The 25,474-nt window shown below is 46.8% G+C and overlaps 1 protein-coding gene across 1 annotated transcript in view; it reads left to right on the forward strand.

The window, feature by feature from the left end:
• The first annotated feature begins 1,407 nt into the window (after positions 1–1,407).
• Positions 1,408–25,474, forward strand: part of RCOR1 (REST corepressor 1) — an 82,474-nt gene continuing 58,407 nt past the window's right edge. The window contains exons 1-2 of the mRNA XM_052693428.1: positions 1,408–1,640; positions 1,714–1,773. Of these exons, the coding sequence (XP_052549388.1) occupies positions 1,451–1,640; positions 1,714–1,773 (250 nt within the window). The 5' untranslated portion in view covers positions 1,408–1,450. The remainder of the gene's footprint in view (positions 1,641–1,713; positions 1,774–25,474) is intronic.

Here is a 25,474-nt window from a genome sequence, read left to right on the forward strand (position 1 = left end):
ATTTGAAAAAAAAAAACCCAACAACTTGCCACAGAAGTTAAAATCCAAATAAAAGGCACGCCCCGCAAGCTGCTTTACACGATTATGTATTGTTTCACCTCGGCCCAGCGCTGCCCGCAGTTGGTGCGCTGCGCCCAACGCCGGGACGGCCCCGGGTCCCCGGCAACGCTGCTCAGAGCGCACGGGGCGCCTCAATGGGCGGCTCAGGGAAGGAGGAGAGGACAAAGCGGGCACTGAGGCTGCTCGTTCCGCTGCCTCGCGTGGGCTCCCTCCCAATTTTTGGGAGCATCACGTGAGCGGTCCAACAGCACCACAGCCTCACGTGCGGCTCCGGGACGGCACTTCGCGGCAGCCCCGATCCCCCGTGTCCCACCGGGCTCCCAAGCCACGGGCTGCTGGGCTCTGCCAGGCGCAGCGGGGCCTCGTTAGCACAACGGGAACGTGGGGGGAATGGGGTGCGGGCCCCGAGACGAGCTTTAAGGTTCCTGACGGGAAGAGAGGCCGGGCTGCCGGCCGTTGCTACGAGCCTCGGCCGGACCCGTCTCATCGCTCGCTGCGCCGCTACCCGCCCTGCCGCCAGGGGGCGCCCGCGGTACCGCCCCGCTCCGTCAGGTGACCCCGGTGCCCCGCCCTGGCGGCTCTCCCCAAAAGTTGCTTCCTGCCCTCAGCCGCTCCAGGTTTCCTCGAGGCTCCCTCAGCACACCGCTGAGGTGCTTCACTGCCCCCCGGAGCAGCAGCCATCCCGCGGAGCCCCGCAGGCCAACCCGTACCCTCAGCGGCCCCTATCCCCCAGCCCTGGCACCGGGGGCTTTGTATAGAACCCATTCAAACCACGCGTAACCTTCCGCCGCGGGGGGAGAGGGGGGAGGGGGAAAGTAGTCCCTTTGCGCCCTTCTCCCGGGCCGAGCCGGCGGCGACCCCGCGGCCTCTGGCGTTCCCTGCGGGCCACGCCGTGCGGCGACCAGGCCGCCCGCGCCCCCGCCGCGCTCTGTGAGGAGCCCTCAGCCCAGAGGCACTCGCGGGCGGAGAGATCCCGCACGGAGCCCGGCCCGGCGCTACGCCTCCACCTAACCTCACAAACGGAAGCGCCGGGCCTTGGCGATGGACGGCGGGCGACAGCCAATGAGAGAACGGGATGGCCTCCCAAAATGTAGGTTGAGCCAATGGGAGCAAGGGTGGGCGGGGCCTAGAGACGGGCTAGCAACGCAGGTTGAACGGAGTCCCAGCGCAGGGCTGGGATGAGCCTCAAAGTTCGGGGCGATCGCGGCGGGGGATGTAGCGCCGCCGCCTCGGCTCCCGCCCGCCTGCTGCCGCCCGCCCCGCCCGCCCGCACGCGGCGCCTCCCCCCGGCCCGGCTCGCCGCCTCCCTCAGTTTTTAAACTCCTTTCCCCCCCCCCCCCCCCCCCTTCCCTCTCCTCCCCCCGCGTTGTTCTCCTTCCCCCCACCCCAAATGCCAGCCATGATCGAGAAGGGCCCGGAGGTGTCGGGGAAGCGGCGGGGCAGGAATAACAATACCTCCGCCGGCGCGAATCATAACAATAACGGGAATAACAAAAGTTTGGCTGCTGCCCCCAACGGGAACAGCAGCAGCAACTCCTGGGAGGAGGGCAGCTCGGGCTCCTCCAGCGATGAAGAGCACGGTGAGCGCAGCGGGGCTGGCGGGCGGCGGGCGGCGGGCGCGGCGCACGCGGTAACGCTCTCTCTGCTCCGCAGCCGGCGGCGGCATGAGGGTCGGCCCGCAGTACCAGGCGGTGGTCCCCGAGTTCGACCCCGGTGAGTCGTTGGGGGCGGAACTTGGGCGAGGGCGGGCGGGTGGCAGCCCCCGGTGTCCCCGCGCGGTTCCCCCCCTCCCCACCCTCCCTCGCGATCACACCCCGCGTGGGCTGACCCTCGGCCTTTCTCGGGGCGCCGACCCGCTGCCCGGAGCCGTGGTGCGAGGACGGAGCCCGATGCTTTCCGGAGGGCGCTTTGCGGGCGGCACCGGGAGCGGGTGGCTGCCGGCCGGGAGATGGCAGTTGGCTAACCGATCCCCCCCCCCCCCAACCCCCCCTTTTTTTTTTTTTTTTCTTCTCCCTTCCCCGACTCGTGTGTTCAACCAACTTATGAATGCCTTTGTACCTATCTCGGTCCGTATTTTTTTTTATTGTCATTATTTTATTTTTTTCCTCTCTCTCCATGAAGCCCTCCGACTTCCCCCCCAGAAATATTTCACATTCCAGCTATTCTGCTGCAGCGCTTTGTAAGCTAATTTAAAGTGGTAGGAGAGCAAATTTTGAGCAGACAAAGGAATTGTGGCTGTACGGAGAGGCAGGTGCTGGCTGCACGGCACTGGTGATGCATCTCGGCTGTATCTGGGCGCATAAAGACAGCCCGGTGACCTCCTTAGTTTGAAATGTAAGCGAATTTTGTTGCATTGTTCCTTTGTGACCTGGGCTGAGGCTACCAAAGCCCTCCTCCCATCTGGACACCTCACGTTCGGAGTTGTCCCTCGCCTTGCCCAAACTTAATGCAATCCGCCGTCCCTCTCTCTTAAAACAAAAAGAAGGATTTGGAAAGCTGTGGTGGCTCCTGATCGAGTAACCCTGACAGCAACTATTGTGTGCGTTTGGGAGGAGCGTTCCTCCTGGCCGCCCTCGTGCTGCCTGCTAATACGTTGGATGCCCTTTTATTATTATGTGGCACATATATGTCTATTTTAACTGTTAACACTCTCTGGAGGTGAATGTTTTTTTTTTTTTTTTTTTTTTTTCTTTCTCAACTTCGGTGTTACTTCTATTGATTTACAGTATACTTCTTCCCCATTCCTTTCCCTGTGTTTCTCACAAAACCCGATGGAAGCTCTGGGCACATGGGAGCTCCATGGCTGCTGGACCAGGAGGAGAAGCTGTGTGGGTGTTGGTAGTTAGCGGCAGTTGACACGGTTTTTTCACTCTGTAGGTCAAATGCAGCATCACTGTAACGCACATCGTGCTGGCTATCAGCCAGGTATTGCAACAATACTTGGGCTTTTCGGTCACCACTGTAAATGATGTTCTTTTGTGCAATTCATTTCTTTAACATAATAGGTGGGGGCTGGGGGGGGGGGGGGTACAGCATGCTTCTTCCTCTCTATTATGCGTTCAGTTATACATTGTTCTGATTTTAACTTTTAGATGTGCTGTGACCTATACGTAGGTTATTACTTTCTTCACTGTGTGTAGTGAAAGGGCGGGGGAGTGTGTGATGTGGAGAAACCACCTTTTTTCTGAGTAAATACACCTCAGCACAGCTTCAGCAGGCATGCTGGTTTGGCTGCACAGTGGGCAGCAAGCCTTAAGTACATCCACCTCAAGTACACAAGCAGTTTTCTAGTGACCTGAATGGGCACTGCATCCTTTCTTTACTTCCTCCTCCCCCCCCCTCCTTTTTTTTTTCCTTTTTCTTTTTAAAATGTATACTTTTCAGTTAGTAAGCTTCAGGTGAACTTTTGTCTGCTCATGTACTGGAGCCAATGTTGCCTGTCAAATTACTTGAGATTAATTTTTCATTGAATTGTTCCCTGAATTCTGTGACTTCTCAGTCCTCGAAGCTAAATGGCTGTGGTATGCTTATTGATGTGCCTCTTTCTCGCTATTTTTAGGAAAGCAGATCCTAAATAAGCCTTAAAGAAACCCTAAGCAAATCTGAATACACTGCACTGAGACCCTTTCAATAAACTGTAAAATTGGCCCATCTTGCTGATAATTTCAAAGTTAAATGAGTGGAATGATGTTATCAGAAGACACTGTATCTGTTTCTTGGTAGAAATGTTAGGGACTGCTTGACCAAAAGATCCTAAAATTTGAGGGTTACTTGGTGTGGAGTCCTGGTGGCTTTCACCTTCAGATTGTCTAGCTGATAAAACGCACAGGGCTCTTGCTGCTCCAGCTGTGTGTGAGGTGAAACATGGCATAGAACAGGGAGTCTGTGTGTGTCTCTATATATATAGAAAGAGAGATACGCAATGAATTTAATGAATAAAATAATGAATTCAATTATAACTTTAGTTAGATTGAGGTATATTTGTAGTGCTGACTCTTACATCACCATTTTTACGTGGGTGTTCCTCTGTCCCCACGCATTAGGGCAGAGAAAGCATTTTGTTCTGTTTATTTCTGAGCCACAAGGTAGCTGTGGCAAAGAGCAGGTAAATACGGAAAGCTTTCCTGAAATCTTTGTGTGAGGCTGGGGTGTGCAGAGAGGTAGGCAAGGCTATGGCTAGAGTACAGAGAAGTGGTGGGATGCCAGTTTGGGCCTCATGAATGTAATAGCTTCAGTGCAAAAGTACTGAGCTGAAGGGGCTGAAAGTGGAGTGTTTCCACAGTTCTTGTCTGGGTTCACACAAGAATGGTTGCTCAGGACCTCTTGATGTGGAGGAGGACAGTGGTTGTCTCTTTCAGGAGCAGACGGGGAAAATGATGAAGAATTGTGTTTCTTTTTTGGCATAATTCTTAAACCCAGCGAGTTTTTAATGCCCTGTGTGGCCAGGGAAAGGCTGTGGATGCATGAAGCTGGCAGTCTGGCTCGTAGCCCCTCAGCTGCCCCTTTAGAGGTGGCAAGGCCTGCTCTGGTGCTGGCAGGGCCTATGGCTTCCTCACTGCCTGCCTTCTTTCCTGTCCCAGGCCGCCATTTGGAAACAGTTCTTGCTGCACCGATCCCTGCTTCTCTAGTTCTCTCAGAAACAAGTCACCCGTCTGTTTCCTATAGTGTAGGACTTAAACTCTCTTATAGAGTAGTTGTTCACTAACAACGAGGCTTGTGCAGAAGTAACATTTGTATTTGATGAGCTGATGTAACTAACCGGGGAGGAGAACAGGCAAACTTCTGGGTTGAAAATACTGTGCCAGAGCTTGCTAGAATCAGTAAAATTTATACTTCAGCTGAGTTTCCCTATCTGGACTCTGTTTCACAAACATAACATGAAAATTTGCTGTCAACTCTCCTGTGCCTTCTTTTATTAGAGTTCATAGTCAAATATTTGACTTCCACCTGAAAATTGTGTATGTTGAACAAAGGCTGTTATCACCAAGTCAGCATTTCTTGAGAGTTCTCCATCTGAGACACTGAGGATTTTGAGGACAGAAAACTATTATGGTTCTTTTAATCTATATATATGAAACCCACATGTCCTATTAATGGAAAAACTTGGTGGCAGGAAACATTGCATATCCTAAAGCTAAATAAAAAATCTTTCATATGGGGAAATACTAATACTGTACTTGACCATTTTACTTGTTGCTTATTAATTTATATGCCCTTGCTGCTGGAGTATTGAAAATAGGAGGAAGAAAACATTAGTGAGTGCTTTCACTCGCACAGGGAATACAAAAGGAAGATGAAAGCTTGCATAATTTTGAGGAGTGTTAAGCCTCTCCCTTTAGGAAGTGATCTGTTCCACATTGTGGTGTGTATTGGAGGGCAGACCAGCATTTTTTTTCTTCTTTAGAGCACTACAACTTTATATTCCTTTCTTCCTCATAACTTCGTTTTTTACTGCCATGATATTGTGTGTCTTTGAATATCATTTTTATCAGTCATCTTTGCAAAGTAGAAATAGATGAGGAAAAGCTGATTCAGTTCAGCAGTGTCCTGCTGTACAGATCCAAAGTTGAGCTGTGTCTTCAGTGACTTGTTTCCAATACTGATCTCTTCCTGTTATTTCTTTGTCACACTCTAACAGTTTAAACAGTGGGAGGAAATACTCGATAGTACTTCCAGATCTAGGTGCCTACTGGAAGGTGCTTGCTGCCGTACGTCGGTGGAATCCTTGAGGATCTTGTTTTCTGTCCCACGCAGCTAGCTGTACTGCATGCTCCTGTGCAACCAATCTTCTTCTTTTCTTTCACAGCCAAGGCTGTGTTGTTTCAGTGTTGCAAAAAGAAGGGGGGGAGGGGGTAACACCCAAAAAACCTTCAAACAAAACCTTACCTTTCTAGCAGTCAGAAAGTGTTAATGCAGTCGGCTGAGAAGGAGAGAAATGCTGTCTGCTGCCTCTGATCAGAGTGCTGGTAGGGAAGTGGTGGTGCTGTGTGCTGTAGAGGGAGGTGCCTGGGGGGAGTTGGGATGCATTCATCCAACTCTGGCTGTAAGCATGGCCACCCTCCCCCTGTTTAGGATCAGAGGTGGGAGGTTATTGTGGACCAGCCCCTAGATGGTTGACACCTTTAGAATAGCTGTATTTCTTTGTTGCAGGGGTTAGGTTGTGTCTTCAGCTACTTGGCAGGATTACCCAGAAAGGTGCAGCTGAGTCATGGCTGCAGAGGCACCTATTGGGCTACACAACAGGGACTGCCACTCATTTAACAAGGGATTGTTAAAAGGCCCCTTATGACTTGCACTTGGCAAGCCCAGCTCCCAGCCAGCTTGTTCTGTTTCTTTGTTTGCAAATAAAACTGTTAGTCCTGTACCTAACAGTCTTAATAGTTTGCAAATAGACTGAGCACCCAGTAACTATAAGAGAAAATGGTATTTAGATAAGTGGACTCATAAGAACAAGAAGCAGAAAAATAGTGTGCTCTTTAAGTGAGATGTTGGGATCTATATCTAAGCAAGTGGAAAAGGCGCAACCACGCTCCTTCTACTGGAAATACTGGTATCCTGGAAGGCTATCTCATTTCCTCAAATGGCTTTGCCTTAAACACAACAGTCAGGAACTCCCTTAGTGCAGCAGTGTGTTTGGGAAAGAAGAGAGATTAACGAGGATGTTTGATCTAATCAGAAATACCAAACAAAAATATGATAATGACCAGTGTGTTTGGGCTGACAGAGGCCACATAGTTTCTTGATCAAGCCTGTTGTGTCTTGATCTTTTCACTGTTACCTGAGGAGACTCCAAAAACTTTTTCCCACTTTGGTGTTGGATATATGCTTGGAAATGAGGTGGTTAGGCTTTTGAAAAGGGGGAGCCTTATGAATTCTAGAGAATGTGATTAGATTGTGGGTCTGTTTGGAGAAGAATGGGCACCTAAAACCATTAAGCTTTGTTACAACATAACTTCCTACTTCCTAACTTGAGTTTTCAGGTAGTATTAAGTGTTTTAAATTCTGGTTGACCTTGTTCTCCTCTGCCCCCCATGAAAGATTTAGCTACTGTGGCTTGTCTTTGCAACTTCCTGCTGGGAGATGCCTCCCCTAGTTATAGTTTGCTTAGCCTCTTTCTCCATCATGGGCTGTATTGGTCTTGCCCTGCTCCTGCCACAAGGCCAGCCTCTTTGTACTCCCTGTACTGCAGAGCAGACAAGGAGCTCCTGTTGAATGCCATTGCACAGAACTTGATTTTTCAGCTGTCTCAACTCTATCTAGGTGTAAGTGGTTCTTAAGGCCAGGCTGGTCCCTGCTGCCCCAGGGGAGGGGAGATGGCTTCTGCCTCTCCTTGCTGTGCTGGTAGCTCTGCCTGTGGCTGGGGGAATGCCTCTGCCAGTCTTGTTCCTCATCAGTACATGAGGCTCACACAGTTATGTGGCAGGCAGGAAGGGAGGGTGAGGGGGGGAACTGCCTGACCACTTCCAAATCAGGAAAGTGGTGGTCACTTGTAGATGCTGGCACTATTTTATTTTATTTTATTTTTTAAATTTCCTTAAATCCAGACTGGAGACAAAGGTAAAGAGAGCAGAGCTTAAGTTGAGGAATTTTCAATCTATATCTGGCACCCTAGCAGGAGCACAGCTGTAGGTTTGGTGCTGTACCTCTTACCTATGAGCTTCTGTCCCCATGGGGACCATGTCTTAATCTGCATGGCTCCACAGTTAGCTTTCAACTCACCTGCCTGTCCTGTGAAGGGTGCAGAGATCTCATCCCAAGGCAGGGTTTCAGAGCTCTCTTGTTCCTCAAATAGTACAAGAAGTCCCTTCCCAAACTTGAATGTTGTAGTAAACAAACAAGTCTCTGGTGCAGCCAAAGCCTGTGGCTTCCTTCCCTGCCTGGCACATGTAGTGTTTATATGGGGAGGTAATAGCTGCCTCATGCACTGGCAGATGTATTAATGGCAGGACTGGAATTAATACTAGGTAGAGGGAACGCTTTGTTCTTCATAGCTGGTTCCTGCTGCTTAATGAGTTGCTCTTAAAACTCTTGTTTTCAGTTTTCAGCCCTGGTTAGTTCTGTGACTTGGCCGAGTGAGAGCTTAGAGCTCCCTGTGATTAGTCATTATAATTAGCTCAGAAGTCTTTGCCTCTGATCAAGGTGCACTGTATAATGCGGCTTACAGTGGGCTCTAGTTCTGTCACATACATTCAGTGTGCTATAAATGACAATGCATTGTTAGACATCTGTATGTATTCTTTTTTTAACCTGTGTTGCAACTTTAATAAACTTCACTGTGAACTGGGCAGGTAAATCTGAGTAATGGCTTCTCAGAACCGTGGTACTTTGTGTCTCTACTTCCCTCAGATACAACAACTTCTGGTTATGGCAAAGACTCACCGTGACAGCTGTAAGTCAAAGGCAGTAGTAAAGCACTGACTGATCCCATTGGTGAGGCTGGAGACTGAAACAGAGAGAAAACTTTGTGGTGGCAGAAAAAGCATGCTTACTTCCCAGGAAGTGTGTACCTCTGTGCACTCTGTGCACTGGGGAAGCTTCTCTTTCGAGGCTCTGATTTGGCTGTGTGACATGATGAGCAATGCCATGTTCTGAAGTGTTTAAGCTCAAAAGAAGAGTTCAAAATGCAGTTCTTCAAAATATAAAATTGATGTGTAAACTGACGGTGATCTTAACAATGCTTTTATAAGGAATCTTAGATTAGGTTTCTCTCCACAAGCTTTAATTTATAGTTCCACATGAAAGTTTTGGCTTCTTGCTTTTCGAAAGTGCAAGAGGACGTGCTGTGCTATGCCTTGCTGAAGGCAGCATACTCTACAACTGGGTTGCTTTTGTGCTCCTGTTACAGTTTGTTTTGAAATGGAACAGACTGATGTGACTGCTTTTAAGTATTGTAGTCAAACTTGCTAAAATGGCTTCACTTCTCGCTAAAGGGTTTTAGACTAAACAAGTGTGTTTACCTTTCCAAGTATCTTCAGAAATTCAGCTCTGTGCAGCAGCTAGCTCTTTGAACTTCATAAAGGAAGTATTGGTAAACGCTGCCTCTCTGGGGGGAGGAGGCTGCAGCAGTGTGATAAAATGGCAAAAATCCCCTCTTAGAAGGAAATTCTCTGTGCTTCACCCTTCAGCACCATCTTTCAGCTGTGCAGGTCCCCCTGGGGGCCATCAGCAGGGCTCCCCAGGTACTCTGTGCATGTGTGTAACCATGTATCTCTACAAGAATGCTCCCCCATCCATCAGAGACAGCAGGAAAAGTCATTCTGGCCTCAAAGTTAATTCAACTTCCTTGCTACCTGCCTTATTTCTGTACTCTTCAGCTGAATGGATTTTGTGAATAAATCTCTCAATCATCTGAAGAGAGCCTAAGGCTTGTGGTGTAGCTTTTGAATGGGAGGGATTGAACCATGCAGCTGCCTGTTGCAGACCTGCTGTCCGTAGGTATCTTGGTAGCCCGTCATGTGCAATTTTAGACAAGTAGATGGATTGAGCTTTATCTTATGTAACTACTTCCATTTGAAAGTTGGGTATTGAAAATAATTACCAGTGTACGTGACTTGGAATTGGAGTCCTTTCAGACTGCTTAACCCTCCTGTGAAAGCGCTGCTTGACAAATGTGGAATCATACCTTTGGCTTCTGGGTTCAGAACCCCCAACTAGCATGTACAAGCAAAACTGATACTTGCTTAATGTGCAGCCTCCTCTGTTAGCTGTTTCGTAGTGAGAGCCCCAGCAGAGGGGTTGCGAATGGCCAAAGGTTTGGAAGAACCACTGCTGTGTCAGGAATGGTCTCTTCTTTTCAACTGGGAAGCCAGGGCTAGGGAAGTCTGGTTTACATAACAGCATTGTTTCAGAAGCAGCTCTTTACTCAGAGCTTGCATTGAAATGGGGAACATTTCTGTTTCTTCTCCACCGTTTTTGTTGGGGGTCCAACCTTGTCCCTCTGCTCTTGTTAATAGCATCATTTTGAGTTTTGGGTGTGTATTGGCAGGAGGTTTTTTTCACTCCCCATTTTAATTGTGCTAAAAGCTATCTTTCCCACATACCATATAGCCGTTTGCTGGAGTTGCATTGTTCTGTGCTTTGGTTGCTAACAGCTGTGTAAGAAACTGAAATCCCAGCTTGTTGTACCACTCATTGTATATGATCTGGAGGTGCCAGCAGGTATCTGTTCCCTTCCTGACAGCCCTCCATCCCTGTCAGGATGTACCAGGTGCAGCATTAGTGCTGCTTTGGTGCTGTTCTCTGTCTGTGAATGCCAAAGGTGCCCCAGTGAGACCCTCTGCAGCCACCAGGCGCTGTGCACAGCAGTAGCCATGGGAACGCAGGGAGGATGACACAAGTTTAAGACTTCAACTTGTTGCTAGGCAGACCCAGCTCGATGTGGGGATTAAGTAGTCTTAACAGCAACAATAAATCACCTCTGGTATTCCACCTCTTGTGGAGGGAAGGCAGCTTGATGCTCCCCACATTTTGACTTCATCTTTGAATGGACAGGATCAAATCTGTGATGGAAGGGTTCACTGGCACCAGCCAGCTCTCCAGGAAACCTGTCCTGAGCAGCTGTTAACAGAGACACAGTGGCTTGTTGAGAAGAGGGAAGGGATGGGGCAGAGTTCTAGCAGGTCAGTTTTTGTCCAGTGTTTCCTTAAAGAACAAAGTGCTGCAAGGTAAAGCCATGCGTCGTCCCATGCAAAACTGTTGTGTGGCTCATGCAGTCTAAAAGTTGTGGCCTGCATTAAAATAGATACTGCTGAAAGTGGCGTATGCTCTAAACAAAGGTCACAGGCTTAAAATATCACAAGATTGCTTCTTAACTCTGGCTGTAAAACCTTAAAATTATGGCTAAGGCAAGATAGACACCTTATAAACTCAAAATGCTGTTGCAGACTGTGTTAGCCCAGCTGCCAGCATGTGTTGGGTGAGCTGGGTTAGAGCTATTAGCTTGGGCACTTCTGATAGCTCACCTTGTGTTTTGGCTCATCCTGTTTAATAAACAAGGGCAGCATTCCCTCGCGTTATTTTTGGAGTTGATGCCTGACAAAGGATGTATGGTAAATTATAGGGACTGCAGTGAAAGGGACTGCAGACTCAACCTCTGAGGAGAACTGGGCCTCGTGCTCCTTGAGGACTGAACTGCAGCGTGCCTTTGTCTCTGCACCTGTTGGCTCCCTGTACTCGAGCAGTAATTGGTTCTGCTCTGGCCACTGGTTTAAATGGATCTTTTTATTTTATAAACATTTGCTGTGCAGTAACTGTCAGTCCTGTTGGAATAAGGCCATCTATAGAGATGCTCCCAACTACCACCTGCTCGTTTTCTTAGGAAAATACACTCTTACCTAATTTAACCTCCCCCAGCAACTGCTTTGAAGTTGTTTTCCCCCTTCACACTGTGGCTCACTACTGCCCATTTTCCCTCTGATCACTTGAACAAACTGCGATTGTCCTAGCCTGTCCTTCCAGAAATTCCTTGCTTTTGAGGCTGAAAAATGGTTGCATGGTTTGTGCCCAAATATTTTTGTAGTCAACTCATTTAGAAGGTTTCTTTCCTTTAATATGCCTCTGCCTTTTTTCATCCCCAAGTTGCTGTTTGTGGTTCTCCCACTTTTATTACAACTAATGTACAGCTTGCAGATCCTATCTGTCCACCTTGTTGTCAGCCCAGCCCTACTCTGATTTCTGCTCTCTGTGCTCCCAAGACCTCTTACCATGTACTCTGTCACTTCCTAAGAGGCACCTTGTCTATATCAGAGTTGTTCTCTGAAGTTCCCTCTTATCACTTGAGCAAATAACTCAGCCTTCCTTGCCTTGGGATGCCTTGGGATGGTGGGAGAGCACCATCTGAGAGCCCAGGGTTGTGGCAGGGTGGGCAAGTGCCCTGCAGTACTTTCTTTTTCTGCTATAGGCTTGGTTGCAAGGCTCAGCTTTGGATGTGCTGAGCTTGGTGGTGCAGGGGGAGGAGAACAGCTGGATCTCATCTGGTGTTCCCATTGCCTCCCTTCTCCTGGTGAGCTCTGTGCAAATATTGAATGACTCGGGGGAGAGGCTTGCTGGTGGGAGCTTGGTGGCAGAGGGAAGGTTTTTCAGAGCTGTCCTCTGGCTTCCAGCCTGAGATCTGAGTTGCTTGGCAAATTGTTTCCTTCTGTGTGTGCTGGCTCTGAGCAGCGGGGCTGCTCTCTGGGAAAGTGCCACATTGTGCTTTAGTATTTTGGGTGGGTTTCTGGTTCTGTAGATTTAGTTTTGAAGGTGCTCTCCTCTGAAATCTGGTTTGGAGAGGGAGTGAGTGGGATTGCTTTATTTTCTCAGGCACCTTCAAGTGAGGCAGGAAGCTGTCCTGCGCATGCAGTACATGTACTGTCCTTACAGTGCAACCAGGGCAGGCACAAATCCTGCCAACGTCCTGTAAATTGGCAAGAGTATCTGGTTGTGTATTTAGGTAACAGATGACTTTTTTTGTTTGGTGCTGAAGCAGAGGCGGCTGGAGCTGGTGCTGTAAGTGTGCATAGCTGGTGCTGTGATGCAGGTAGTGACTTAAACAGCATTGTGTGCTGGTCTTGGAGCAGAGCTTTGGTAGCCTGAGATGGGCTGTTGTTGTTTGAGAGAGCAGGTGTGTGCTGGAGGAGCTGTGTGAACTCTCGAGCTGCATAAAGCGTGTGTGCAAGTAGTTAAGTTAGGCAAATCAGTGTCTTTTATTGCAGCAGTCTTGTTGAGATTGTTTTGGAATATAAGGGAAAAATAAATGCAAAACTTTGTAAACCCTTAATAAAAATATTTTTAGAATTCAAGGAAATCAATAAGGCGTTGGGGGAATTAGGCTTGGCAACAGTCCTCATTGCTCTGAAACTTGCAGGGAAGGGGACGGTTTCACATCCTCTTTCCTAAGTCCTTGCAAAAAGGCTGTGGGACCGGACTCCAGCCTCCTCTTCAAACCAAAGTCTCCAGCTCAGCTGGGAGGAATGCTGCTCTGTCTGGTTATCACTTGTGCTGGCAGCTGCCTTTTTGCCCAGAGCAATGCCTCCTGAGCGGCAGCAGCATGTCCTTTTGTGGCAGCTGGAGACAAGGGGACTACTGGGTGCAGCAGCGCTGCTTGCTAAACGATTTCGGTGTCTGCTGGGGCAGAGGGTGGGAGTAGGTGTAATGAGCTCCTGTGGAAGAGCTGGGCAGGAGAAACCTTTCCAGTGACTACATAGTGCCGATATAAAAAAAAGGCAGCATGTTTAATTTGCTGGAGGTTGGACCAAGCTTGGGGCAGGTGCGCACCCAGACCATTCTTAATGTGGATAGATACCTGCTGAATTGTTTGTCAAACGTGAGAATAAAAGGCAAAGGGCTGCGTTAAACCGTTTTCGATGCTGCGTCTTAAAAATAGCTTACATTTCTGAAGTGAGCAGCAGTTGCAACCAGGGTTTTAAAAATTGGCTCGGTGCTTAGAAGCCATAGTGGGAAACACCTGTGCTGCAATACGCCATGCAGCATCAAGGGATAGAATGGTTGGGTACTGCTCACTCACTGTGCTGTTGGGTGGCTGCTGAGGGGTTTCTCCTTGTGCGCTGGGTTTGCCTGAGTGCTCCTTTTGCTGCTCAGTTCTTGCTTTTTTTTCATCAGTAGGAAAAAAAAAAATCATGGAATCATAGAATGGTTTGGGTTGGAAGGGACCTTTAAGAACATCTAGTTCCAAACACTTGCTGTAGACAGGGAGACCTCCCTCTAGATCAGGTTGCTCAAAGCTCCATCCAGCCTGGCCTTGAGCCCCTCCAGGGAGGGGGAATCCACAACATCACTGGGGGCAGCCTGTTCCAGTGTCTGACCATGCTCACAGTAAAGAATTTCTTCCTAATATCTAGTCTAAACTGGCTTGATATCTGTATTTCACTGCTCTTCAAGTGATGCTGAGCCTCTGGAGTAGGAAAGAATGGATCTAGTTTGTCTTAGCTCAGTTTTACCCGTGTAGAGCTGTGGCATGCAGTTGAGACACCGATGCTGTCTTCAGACTAAGGAAGACACTACTGCACTAATGTGCTAATTTTATACTCTCTCTTGGCAGGTTGCCTTTGTAATCAAAGGGCTGGAAATTTTTCAGTTTGAACAAAATGTTCTAAGTAGCTGTTCTCTTGGTAGAAATGGATTTGGTACGGGATTCTACCTTCAAAATAAATCCATCTTTCCATATCTCCTTGGGTGCAATATTTTTAACTGTAGTTCCCTTTCTGACTAAGTGAAATTGCGGTCAAGATCTGGCTGAGACTTAGCTGTGGAGTTTCTTGAACGGAGCTGTATGTCACTGATCTCTGCCCCTCTGATGGGAATGGAGATGGGGGTATTTTTAGAAATGGTGGTTCTAGCAAATTTCAGTGGGATCGCCCTATTATGTGATTTCCACTCCTGCTTGGTTAATAACTGCGTACAGCCTTGGTATGGTCAAAATACAAAAGCTTGGTTTGAGCATTTGCTGTATTCTGGTGAGTTGTACAGTACCCAGCATGTGGGAAATTATGCAGCTGAGACTTGCTGTCTGCTTCTCATCAACAGTGTAATAGTAATTAAAAACATCTCTTGATTCCTTTGGGATTTTTGTCCTTGGTTTTAGGGAGTCGGTGAACACTGACTAGGGAACATATGTATCCACATTTTTTTTTTCCCAACTGAAATATCCATGAGTGCAGAACAGTCACAGTGCGATCACATTTTTAAAGTGGTTAGAAATGAAATGTTAACTCAAAGGCCATGTTCTGTTACTAGAAAGCTTTAAACAAATGGCAGAATTGCTTCCAGGTTGTACGAAACTTTTGTCCTTCTGTTGCCTTTTTAAAAAGTATTTTCCAGTATTCTTCAATCTATATAGATACTATAATGAGAGCTGGCTGCTAAACTTTGTTGCTTTGAGTTTGAGATGAAACAAAGCTCTGTATGCCATATGTTAAAAGGACGAGCAGATTTGACAACAAGAATGTGTTCCATCTCCTTGCATTTTGGCAAGGCTCTGTAGTCTTGGAGGCTGGCTGTACGGAGAGGGGAATCAGAGAAGATGCAAGAGGGACACAGCTTCCAGCTCTGCTAACCTTGCAAGTGTTTTAGAAGGGGGCAAGAAGAGGAGAACCGGCACAGAAGGGTGGAAATGTGGCAGTGGAAAAATTCTTTTAAATAAAATCTCATGCTCTCAATGTTCTCTTTGAAAGGTATTTTGTGTTCCCGTTCTTTCATTGTTCGGTAGATTAAATAGGTAGTTGCCAGCTCAGGTAGGTGTAAATCTAACCTCCTTGCCCTTTGGAGAACATGATCTTGAGATGTATTTCTGAGACAGGAGATGTGAACTGGAGAGGTGGGAGTGGTGGAAGGAAAGCTGTGTTCATGACAGCATCTCACTAGTCAAAGGCTGCTGTAGTTGATGACCTTGCTGAAGTGTGCTGGCTGCAGAGTGCACTGTTAATTGGTACTGCAGAGCTGGGCAGTGTGGTGGTCACCGTGGAGATGATGACTGTCTTGCTGTGACCTGTGACAAAGGTGTGCAGGGGGTTGCTCGTGAGCAGTTCAGCTGTCCTGGCAGCGTGCATTCCTCTGTTCTGAAGCCAGGCAGTGTTCCTTTGTATCTCCACTGGGGTGCAGGGACCTTTTGTGTAGTTCCTTGTGCTGCAGCAGGCCGTGAGGGAGCCAAATGGCTGCTGGCTCTGCAAAGCACATGGCAGCCAGCTGCAGGCAGAGCTGAGCAGGGAGCACCATGCAGGCTGGCCCTTGGCACGTTTGCTTGGCTAAGCAGAGATGCAAGGCATATGCTCTGCAGGGTCAGGTGTCTGAATTCACCTTTGAATGGATCTCCTCCAATCTTGTCACTTCAGGTGAGTAATACAGGTCTTATTCTTCTATCTTTATGTACTTTAGTCCTACAGCTTCTTACCTAAACATTTGTTTGACTTAAAGGGTCCCTATGATTCTTTCTCTTTCCACCTCCAACATCTTCTTTCACCAGACTCCTTTGCCTGTCTGTATGCTACAGCTGCTGCTTTATGCCTGAGCTGCACAGAACACAGTATCTCTTTCAGGGGTGGAAATAGTCTGTACCTGTATTCCTGGAGCTCTGTGAGGCTGGAATGGGGCCTGCCTAAAGTGATCACCTAGGTCATGCCAGTTCCGGTGCCTCACTCCATGCAATGACTCAACCTCCTGCTCTGAAAAATGAGCAGCACAGCCATCACTCATGTGCCACGCTAGTGTGGTGCATTCATTGCATGAGCCTCCTCTGCTCCTTGGTGTTCTTTCAGCAACAGGTGGTTATGCTGATGCTTGATTTGGCTAGGCATAACCAGGGCACTCTTCTTTAAGAGTAGGCACTTTATGCTGGCATTGTTAGGCACAAGATCCCTGTCCTACTTGGATCACAGTACTGTTATGCTCTGTTATTTCACAGATGTGTCCGTGTCAAACAACTAGGGTGACAAAGATCTTGTCAAAGCAGGTGTTCAAGTGGCTATTTAGCTTGCATTGCAGTGAGCCGTCTTCATGTAACCACAACTGAGTGAATCAGAAGTGCCAGTGAACTTTGGAGGTGGTAGGAATAGAGCTTCTGAATAGCATAAAGTAAATTTTTGGCTGTAGCCAAGCTGAGCTAGGGAGTTAGTGAAGCAAGTAAGGGGATGAAATAATGACTGTGGACAGACCCTGAAAAGAGCTGGGTGGGGGAAGCTGCCAGCTCACCAGAAATGGCTGTTCTGTGTGGTTGTCTAATTGGCAACGATAAGGGAAAAAGCACGTAGGACATTGGGATTTCATGCCAGTGTCTGAAGGGCTTGGGGGCTTGGTTGACCACGAGGTGATTTGTGAAGCTGGTTGATCATTTCCTTCCAGTGCTTAGAAACGTAATAAAGGGAGAAGGTGGGACATTGAGGGGAGAAAAATAATTTGCTTTCCCTTTTTCGGTTGTTTGAGGCTTTGGACTGTAGAATTATAAACTTGTGTTGGGATTAGAGAAAATGGATTCTCTTCAGAGTTCATGGCTCTTGGTACCTCTCTCCTCATAGGGAATCACGGGATGCTCATGTGCAATGGGGAAAGTAGCCACTATTCGTAGTTAGGGCAAGTCTTTAGTACACAGTTAATCCAGATACTAAGATGAGCAATGAACACCTCTGCTCTACACGTGTCTTCTCCATAGCTGACTCTTAATTGAGTTCTTGTGGATCTTTTTCTGTTAGCCCCCAGCTGGGTCACCCCTCTTAATGCTTATGCAGTGTAGGTTGGGCTTAGATGAATGAGAAACTAGTTGAGATTGTTTCAGCTTGGTATGCAGATATAGTGATATTTTCCTCTCCTTATTCCCCCTTCTTGTTCTGAAAAGCATTCTCCACTTGATTTTTTTTGTTTTAATTTATTTTTTAAAACGAGGAAATATCAAGGCTCTTTTTAACAAGGGCAGGTAAGCTTGGATTAGGTTACTTTGCCCCACAGCGAGGAGCGCTGACATCTGAAGATAAGGGGGGGAGGGAGAAGAAAACTCAAAAAAGGGCTTGGCTTCATTAAGCAAAGTCACCTAAAATGTTGACATCTGAGAATCATTTCTACTTGGCATAGACTGTGACAGGTGTTTCACCATAGGAAACTCATTACTTGACTTCCAGAGTGACCTTGGGCAGAAAGTTGAACCTTTTAGTTTCCCATTTTCCGTTGAAGCTAACTGTTGTTCAGCATGTGGGTGGAGTGGAGAAGCAGGCTAAAGCATTTCAGAATAAACCAGACAATGTTTTACAAAGCAGGACTGGAATCCCCCATGTAATTTGGTGGCAACTAAGATAAGGGAGAGGAGATGCCAGTGTTTGTGGTCTGTCTTGCTGATGTATCTGAAGTCTGATCTGACCACAGTGGATTAATTCATATTGTGAACAGGGAGAATTTTCCACTGTAATCTATCCTGCAAAAGTCAAAAGCATTTCTTATGGCAGGATAACTAAGGTGCATTAACTATTCCACTGTGAATTCCTGGTAGAGACAGTGTGCTTTATTGCAAAGCAGGTGCTGGGCTTGTCTAGCCATTGCATGGAGCTGCCTGTGGGCATGTGCCAGGAGTGGGGAAGGGGGAGAGAGATCTCCTTAGCAGGGAAGGCAGGAGCTAGATTTGCACCTTCTCTTTCAGCCTGCTTAGAAGAAAGAGGGATACAAGGCAAATAAACATGTGTTGAAGTTAAACTCTTTTGCCGGACCAGTGCTATGCATTATGAATAGCACTGACTTCTCTTGAAGTTTAATCCTGTCCCTCTGCTCTTAGTGGAGTGATGAGGGCCTGGAAGGCTTCCTAGGCTGTCCATCCCTGCCTGTATAAGAACATGTTTCTTCAGGTTACCTGAACTCCTGGTTGATATTGCTGCCTCTTGTGCTTGCTCCTGTAAGAGAAGCTGCTCCTGGGACCACACGATGATAAAACCTTCCGCCCTGCTTTTGCTTTGTCCTGTGCTTCTAGAATATTGCTTCTGCAGGGGAAGCCTGGCGTGGTGGAGCAACTATAGTGCTGGAGCTTGTTGGAAGAGAAACCTTCTTCCACCTTAAGCAGAGGGTTTGGAGGATGTGACTTGGCAGTTTCTCTTCCACACTTCTTTCTGTGACTGCTTCACCAGAGGGTTTCTGAGAATCCGAAGGCTTGTCCTCTGAAAATACCAAAGGGGAACACAGAATATCTGAGAAAATAAGAAAACTCTTGAGGCAGTGTGTTCTGGCATACTGGATTCAAGCATGTGCCTGGAGCCCCAAATTTCCGGCACTGAGCCCTCATCTACTGCTAAAGAAGCAGAAGTGATGCTAACAGGAGTGTGTTCGCTTCTCCTGGACTCTTCTTTAGCTGCCTCCCTAAATAACACCCTCTGTATCACTCACACCTCTGTCTCATGCCTCTGAGCTAAGCTAATTTTTCCCTGTGATGGTGTAAAACGGGGAACAAATTCCAAATCTGTATTAAATGACAATTCTGTCACTATCCCCTACTAAGAGTTGAGAGGACAGCTGGTCTGTGGAGACACCGCAACATTTGTTATCGCCGTGTGTAAGGTAGCCAGAGGGTGCTGAGTTCCTGCAGCATCCTGTGGAAGCCCTTGGTAATGGCAGTGTGTGGCACTGATTCCTTCAGCCATTCCACGTAAGGTATGTACCTGTTATTTGGGAATCTTAACAGAGCTTATGTTCAGTCAGCCCTTGGAAAGGAGAGGGTGAAATAGGTCTTAAAGAGTGTCAGCTGTCATCTCTGAAAATCACTGTCAGTTGGATAGTGGGATTATCCTGCACTCAGTTACGATGGTGCCTCAGGGTACCCTGAAGGGAATAAAATCCTTGGCAACTCTGATACAGAGACATAATGCAAAGAGGCCGTCCTGTGGTTCAAGGCCTACTGATGACCTGCTTTACCAGATGCTATCACGATATGGATAGGCAGGATCGGGTCCAAGGCTATGACCAAGTGCACCTTGCTGCTGTAGCTTGGCATGTATGTTAGGTGAGCGTACTGGTGAGCAGAGAGGAGGGCAGAAGATCAGAGCAGCAGTGAGGTTTCTGCTGGATCTAGCAGTTGAGCAACCATTGTCCTAAGCATCACACTGTGCGAAAAGTGTGCTGAGAGAAGAATAAAACCAGCACTGGCTCGGCAGCCTGCTTGTTAGTGTGCACACGAGTGTCTTGGAAATGGTTCATTAAGGTATATTGCTAGCTATACAGAATATCTTGTGTCTCAGAGGAATTGGTCTGTAGCAGTGCCTTGGTTATCGTATGACTTTTTGTAGGGTATATCTATCACACTAATAGAAATCATCCAGCTGTCATGTCTGGCAACAAAAAATTCGAGCTACTTTTTCCTGTAAACTTGCTGCTAAATGGTCACAATGTAAACAAATTGGTGGACTAAGCCTGAAATGCATGCTGCTGGCTTGGCCCTTGCTTGGTGTTGTGTGCAAAGGGGTCCCCAGGCACAGACTGGGAGGCTGGCTGCTTGCAGCTTATCTTTTCAGCACTGAATCATAGAATACCTGTGGTTGGGTCGGACCTTTGCTGTTATCCAATTGCACTTTCCCCTTGCTATGGACAAGGAATCTTCCTACCAGCTCAGGCTGCCCAGGGCCCTGTCCATCCTGGCCTTGAGTACCTCGAAGGATGGGGCATACACAGACTGGGAGAAGAACTGCCCTACTGAAAAGGACTTGGGGAAATCTGTGATTGCCGTGAGCCAGTGTGGCACTTGACCTTGCTGAACTTTGTTAGGTTCTCATGGGCCCACTTTTCAAACTTGTCCATCTGGATGGCATCCTTTTTTTCTTCCATGTCAAGTGTAGCACTCAGCTTGGTGTCATTCTTAAACTTGTTGAGGGTGCACTCAGTCCCACTGTCTAGGTCATTGATAAAGATGTTCAAGAGCACTGGTCCTAAAACAGACCCCTTCGGGACTCCACTCACCGCTGGCTACCACCTAGATATATAATAATTGACTACAGTGCTCTTCTTTATGCTTTTCAGCGAGTGATCTTTCTCAGAAACTGGCTTAGAGATATGGAAGATAGGGGTGTGCAGCACCATGTTGTGGCTGTAGTTCTGCACGTAGCGGAGCAGAAAGTGATGTTCCTGGAGTTGTGAGAGCAGTCCTTGAGGTCTGTCATTAGTCACATTGTGAATGGCTCTGCTTGAGGGCTTGCAGCATGGTGCTGCTGCTAGTCTGCAGAGCTGTTTCCACTACTTGGCTTTATCAATCAGTTAAAAATAAATTTGGAATTTCTGCATTGGCTGTTTGCTCAGCATTGAGGTGTAGGTGTAGGTTGGCTGCTGGCAGGAAGAAATCCCTTATCTGGCTGGGAAAACCCACCTTTCTACTGACAAAACTTGCTGGGAGATGGTTTGCTATAGTAGTACAAAACACAGCTCTGCTAGTGTTGCAGGATATACAGTGGGAATGCTCTGGGGATGGTTTTGTACTTGACTGCTATGAAGTAAATCCATGAACTTCAGAGCATCAGTGCCATGAGCCAAAGCCCGGTGAGGTCAGTGGAACAAGATCCCTGGGGTCAGAGAACTAGGCTGGGCCTGTACCTTTCTGCTTACTCTCCCAGATTGTGGCATGATAGTGTTTTTTTCCATCTCCCTGTAGTGTTTTTTTTATGTAGCTGTGAGATTTAACTCACAGTATTGTTTAATAATATCACCTGTGATCCTCCAAAATTATAGATTTGCAAGAGACTTGATTAGAACATAATGATGCATTAAAAAGTGCTTTCTAACTGGTCTTGGAGCTTTTATAAGAATAAAGGAGAATAAGATACAAAATATTTCATTTTCGTTTGTGAAGGTTTTTTTTTTTTTTTTTTTTTTTTTTCTAATAGCTGTCTTTAGCAATCATTTCCAGGTGGCTCACCTGGTGATGGGGTAACACTTGCTGCTCTGAACTTCTCAGGCTCACTTCTGCCAGCCTGTTTCATAAAGGCTCTGCTGTCCTGTTCACACTACCTGGCTGTAATAAATACACTGCTGTGGTGCACAAAAGAAGGATAGGAAATGGAGGGACGAAACTTGTATTCAGAACTGTTCTGATGGTAGTTGCTTGGTTCTGCTTCCTTCATTTTCCTGTGCATTAGTCTTCGGTGTACTTATTGCTGGAAAGGATAGGCGGAAGTACAGTTTTTTGTGTTCTGTGGTTTAGCAGTGATAGATCATTAGCTTCGCTAACTAACTTACACTCCTTCACTACTGCATTTTCTTCCTGGGTTTTCCAGAAGATCTTGCTGACTTGCATCAAAACAGGAAGTCTGCAGTGCTGTAAACAACCAGGTGGTTCGGTCTGATTTTTTTTTTTTTTTTTAATCCAACATTTTACTGGCCACATTAGAATTCCTTTTAGTGGCTCCAGTTGTCCTGAGCTAGGTGTTTAGACTGCCTTGTGACACACAGTAGCCTATCAAGGCTACTGGCATTGTAGAGATATTTGAGGGAGAGTGGAGTTGGTCCTGCCTTGAATCTCTGTAGTGTTTTGGCAATATTCCGTACAAAGGTGCCATATTTGAAGAAATAGCACAGTGTCGGAGCATCCTTGGACTCAGCCCAAAGGTTGCTGTCTTACTTGACTGAAGGAAGGGGAGGCTTAGTCCAGCAGCCTTTGAGGAGGAGTACACTGGATGGACACAGGATTTTGTTTCTGCGGCTCTGTTGACTCAGTGGTACCAGTATGACCACAGAAGCCTCCTTCCACCACAAGAGTGGATGTAAAATGTGGTCTGACTGCTTTTTCCACTGAGTAAAACTGCTCCGTTTGCTCTCATTTTCAACACCTGTACGGATATTTGGATTATGTCATGACTTCCTGCTTGGAGTAGCAGCTATAGGTGGGCATACTGTACTCTGCAATGAAACCTCTGGATGTGAGAATGTGAGGAACTCACATATATACTCCCTCTATAGGTCAGATATGAAGGTATCATTCTCTTGCAACATTGTTTTAAGTAAAGTTTAAGGTGTGTAGCATAACTCTGGCAACAGATCTGCAGAGGCGTAGGGTTCTGACTTGTTCTTTGCTGAAAAGCTTTTCCTGTGTGAGCTGAGCTAAGGTGTAAATCTAATCTGCTCTACCTACGGCTGTGTAACTGTTGTGGAAAATCTCCAGCCAGTTGTGAATGGCTTGCTTTTCCCCCATCCTTTATTCTCCTTCCTTTGGAGTCTCCTGTTTAGGAAGGGATTTTATGAGATCTTAAATGTTGTTTGTGAAGCTGTAACCTTTCCTAGGTAGGCAAGGTATCTCATGTACCAATTTGAGGCTGTGAAGCTAAGGTCACCTTTCATGGTGCCGTTGGAGTAAAAAGTTTCTATCCCCTCAGGCCAGGAACCATTTTAGGGAGACCTCTGATATCTAGGTCACTGGAATGGCTGATGTGAAGCAGGAGTCCTGTACAACCTGCCCAGGTAACTGGCCTGACACCGGTGTCTGCTCCCACCTGCACTGGAACTGGATGGACAAGTTGCATTTGCTGTTGGTGTCTGTACTGGAAAAGTTATGAAATAATTAAGGGTGTGACTGCAAAGCTGCCCTGCTGCGGAACTTTTTTTTTTTAACCTCCTCCACAGGCAAGTGTGGTGATCTTGTCTTGGCGAGCTGTTAATACTGAGAGAGAGATGTGTTAAATGGAAGTCTATTGCCACGGTTATCTCCAGGAGGTTGACGCTTCCCTTTGATTTGCTTCTCAACTTGGAGTGCACTGTGGTGAATATGCTCCCAAGGACTGTCGGTGCCTGTCCTGCGTGCATGTGGCAGTGTTTTCTGCCGTGGAGCCTGGTATGCTGTGCTGGTGATCTTGTTCAGACTTTCTGGCACTGTGCGTGTGTTTTGTCTGCAAAATGCTGAGTATTATTGCAAGTTTGAAGGCTGGAGGAAAATCAAGGCACAAAGGAAGATGGTTCTGCCCGGGGAGCAAAGCCTGATTCCCTACAGTGCATCCTGTGCCATGTATAGCGCTTCCGTGAATGGTTTTGTGGAGTATCTCAAGTCCTTTTATTTCTTGTCCTCAATCACTTTCAGTGGTAGTTGGAAATAAATCCATTTTCATACAGCTTATTCTTCAGAACTGCAGTGCATATGCTTTATAGCAGACGGTCTAAGCTTCTGTTGTAAGTGTGCTCAAGAGAAGACATGGGTCTCCTTTACAGCTCCTGGCTATATAAAGGTAAGGTCTTCATAAATCAGTGATGAAATGCAGGGATTCCCATTCCGAGGGACAGATCTTTAAGGTCTAAAGGAAGAAAATAGTTCACTCTTTTCATTTTAATAAATAAAGAGGTGATTTTCCTGCTATATTTAGTGTTAGGGCAACCTCACCTTGAACATGAAGTGCATTTCTGGGCTCCACACTATAAAAAGGTTGTTAAGGTTATTGAAAGCCTGCACGGGAGGGCACCTAAGCTGATGACAGGGCTGGAAGGCATGACCTGCGAGGAAAGGCCAAGGGCATTGGGCTATCCAGGCTGGGGAAGAGGAGGCTGAGAGGCAGCCTCACTGCTGAGGGAGGTGATGGAGTCAACTGTCTCTGGAGATGTTTCAGAAATGTGGAGATATGGCACTGAGGGACATGATCAGTGGGCATGGTAGGGATAGGCTGGGATTGGACTAGGTGGTCTTAGAGGTCTTTTCCAACCTTAATGATTTTATGATTTTGTACTTCCACATAGCTCCCTGAGGAGGGGAAGCATAGAGATTCTATGCTCTGCTCCTGGAACGGCAGGATGGGAACGGCACAAGGGAAGGTCAGACTGGATGTTAGGAAAAATATCTTTCTTGTAAGAGTGGTGAGACACTGGCATAGGATTCCTGATGCCCTGTGGCTGTCAGCATTCAAGAGACATTTGGACAATGCCCTCAGTAATGTGCTTTAACTACTAGTTAGTTCTTAAGCGATTGGGCAGTTGGACTTGATGATCTTTGTGGGTCCTTTCCAAGTGAATTACTCTTAAGTGTTTTTATGAATGTCTTGTAAATTGTGGGCTTGAAGTCAGAGCTGGCACGGAGACTAAAAGGCAAGTGGATGATACCTTTGACTCGTTCGTCAGTTCATCAACATAGCGTGGTGTTCCAAGAAGGCCAGATAGTTCTGTAGGGAAAGATGCAGTACATGAGACAACATTTAGTCTCTGTGGAAAGGTCATGGATGTAATGTACTAAATGTGAGAACTTGATAACAGAGGAAGAGTAAGTAATTTGTGCTCAAAATCCACTTTCTTCTCCCCAAGTACAGCATGGAAAAATCAGAAAGGGTTAGAGGTGAAAAAGCTTTAAAAGGAGATCACTGCTGCACCCAAGTTGTTCAGAGGATTTCTTGTAATTAATTAATTACCATGTTTGCTTTGTTGAAAACAACAATGAAAAAAAAAAACCAAACCAGTATGTGAAATGTTATTGGTGAGGTGTGATTGGACTTACCTTTAGTCCTTGCAGTTACCATGTTACAGCAAAAGATATTTTTATTTAGACTGGGATACTGCACTTGTTTCTTTACCCTTGCCTTAGGTCTTTATGTACTGGTTCAGAGTGAGGAGTATATATAACTTTCTGTTTGAGTTAACAATATGGATACTTTCTATTTCTGATGCTTTTCCTCCCTGCTTTGTCTCAATTTAGAGAGATACCAACTGGCAACAAATACGCTTGTTACCTTACTGTGCTGTGATGTGCTGGTCTCACTTCAGAATAGCAACAAATGTACCTTGCCTTGAAGAGTTTTATTTGAAAGCATATCTGATGAAAATTGATGTGCTAACTCAGTTATGCATGACGTGTTTCTAATTCCCAGGCTAGTAAATGAAGTTCATGTTCTTGCAGCTGATTTCTTAGAAAAAATTCTGGGAAAGAGCGGGTAGAAAGAAAAAAAAAACAAACTAATTTTCCCTGTATATCTCAAAATTTCAAAGAATGCTGCCTCTGGGTGAT

This window comes from Tympanuchus pallidicinctus, unplaced genomic scaffold (genome assembly GCF_026119805.1).
Source record: "Tympanuchus pallidicinctus isolate F22 unplaced genomic scaffold, pur_lepc_1.0 scaffold3, whole genome shotgun sequence".
Taxonomy (NCBI): Eukaryota; Metazoa; Chordata; class Aves; order Galliformes; family Phasianidae; genus Tympanuchus; species Tympanuchus pallidicinctus.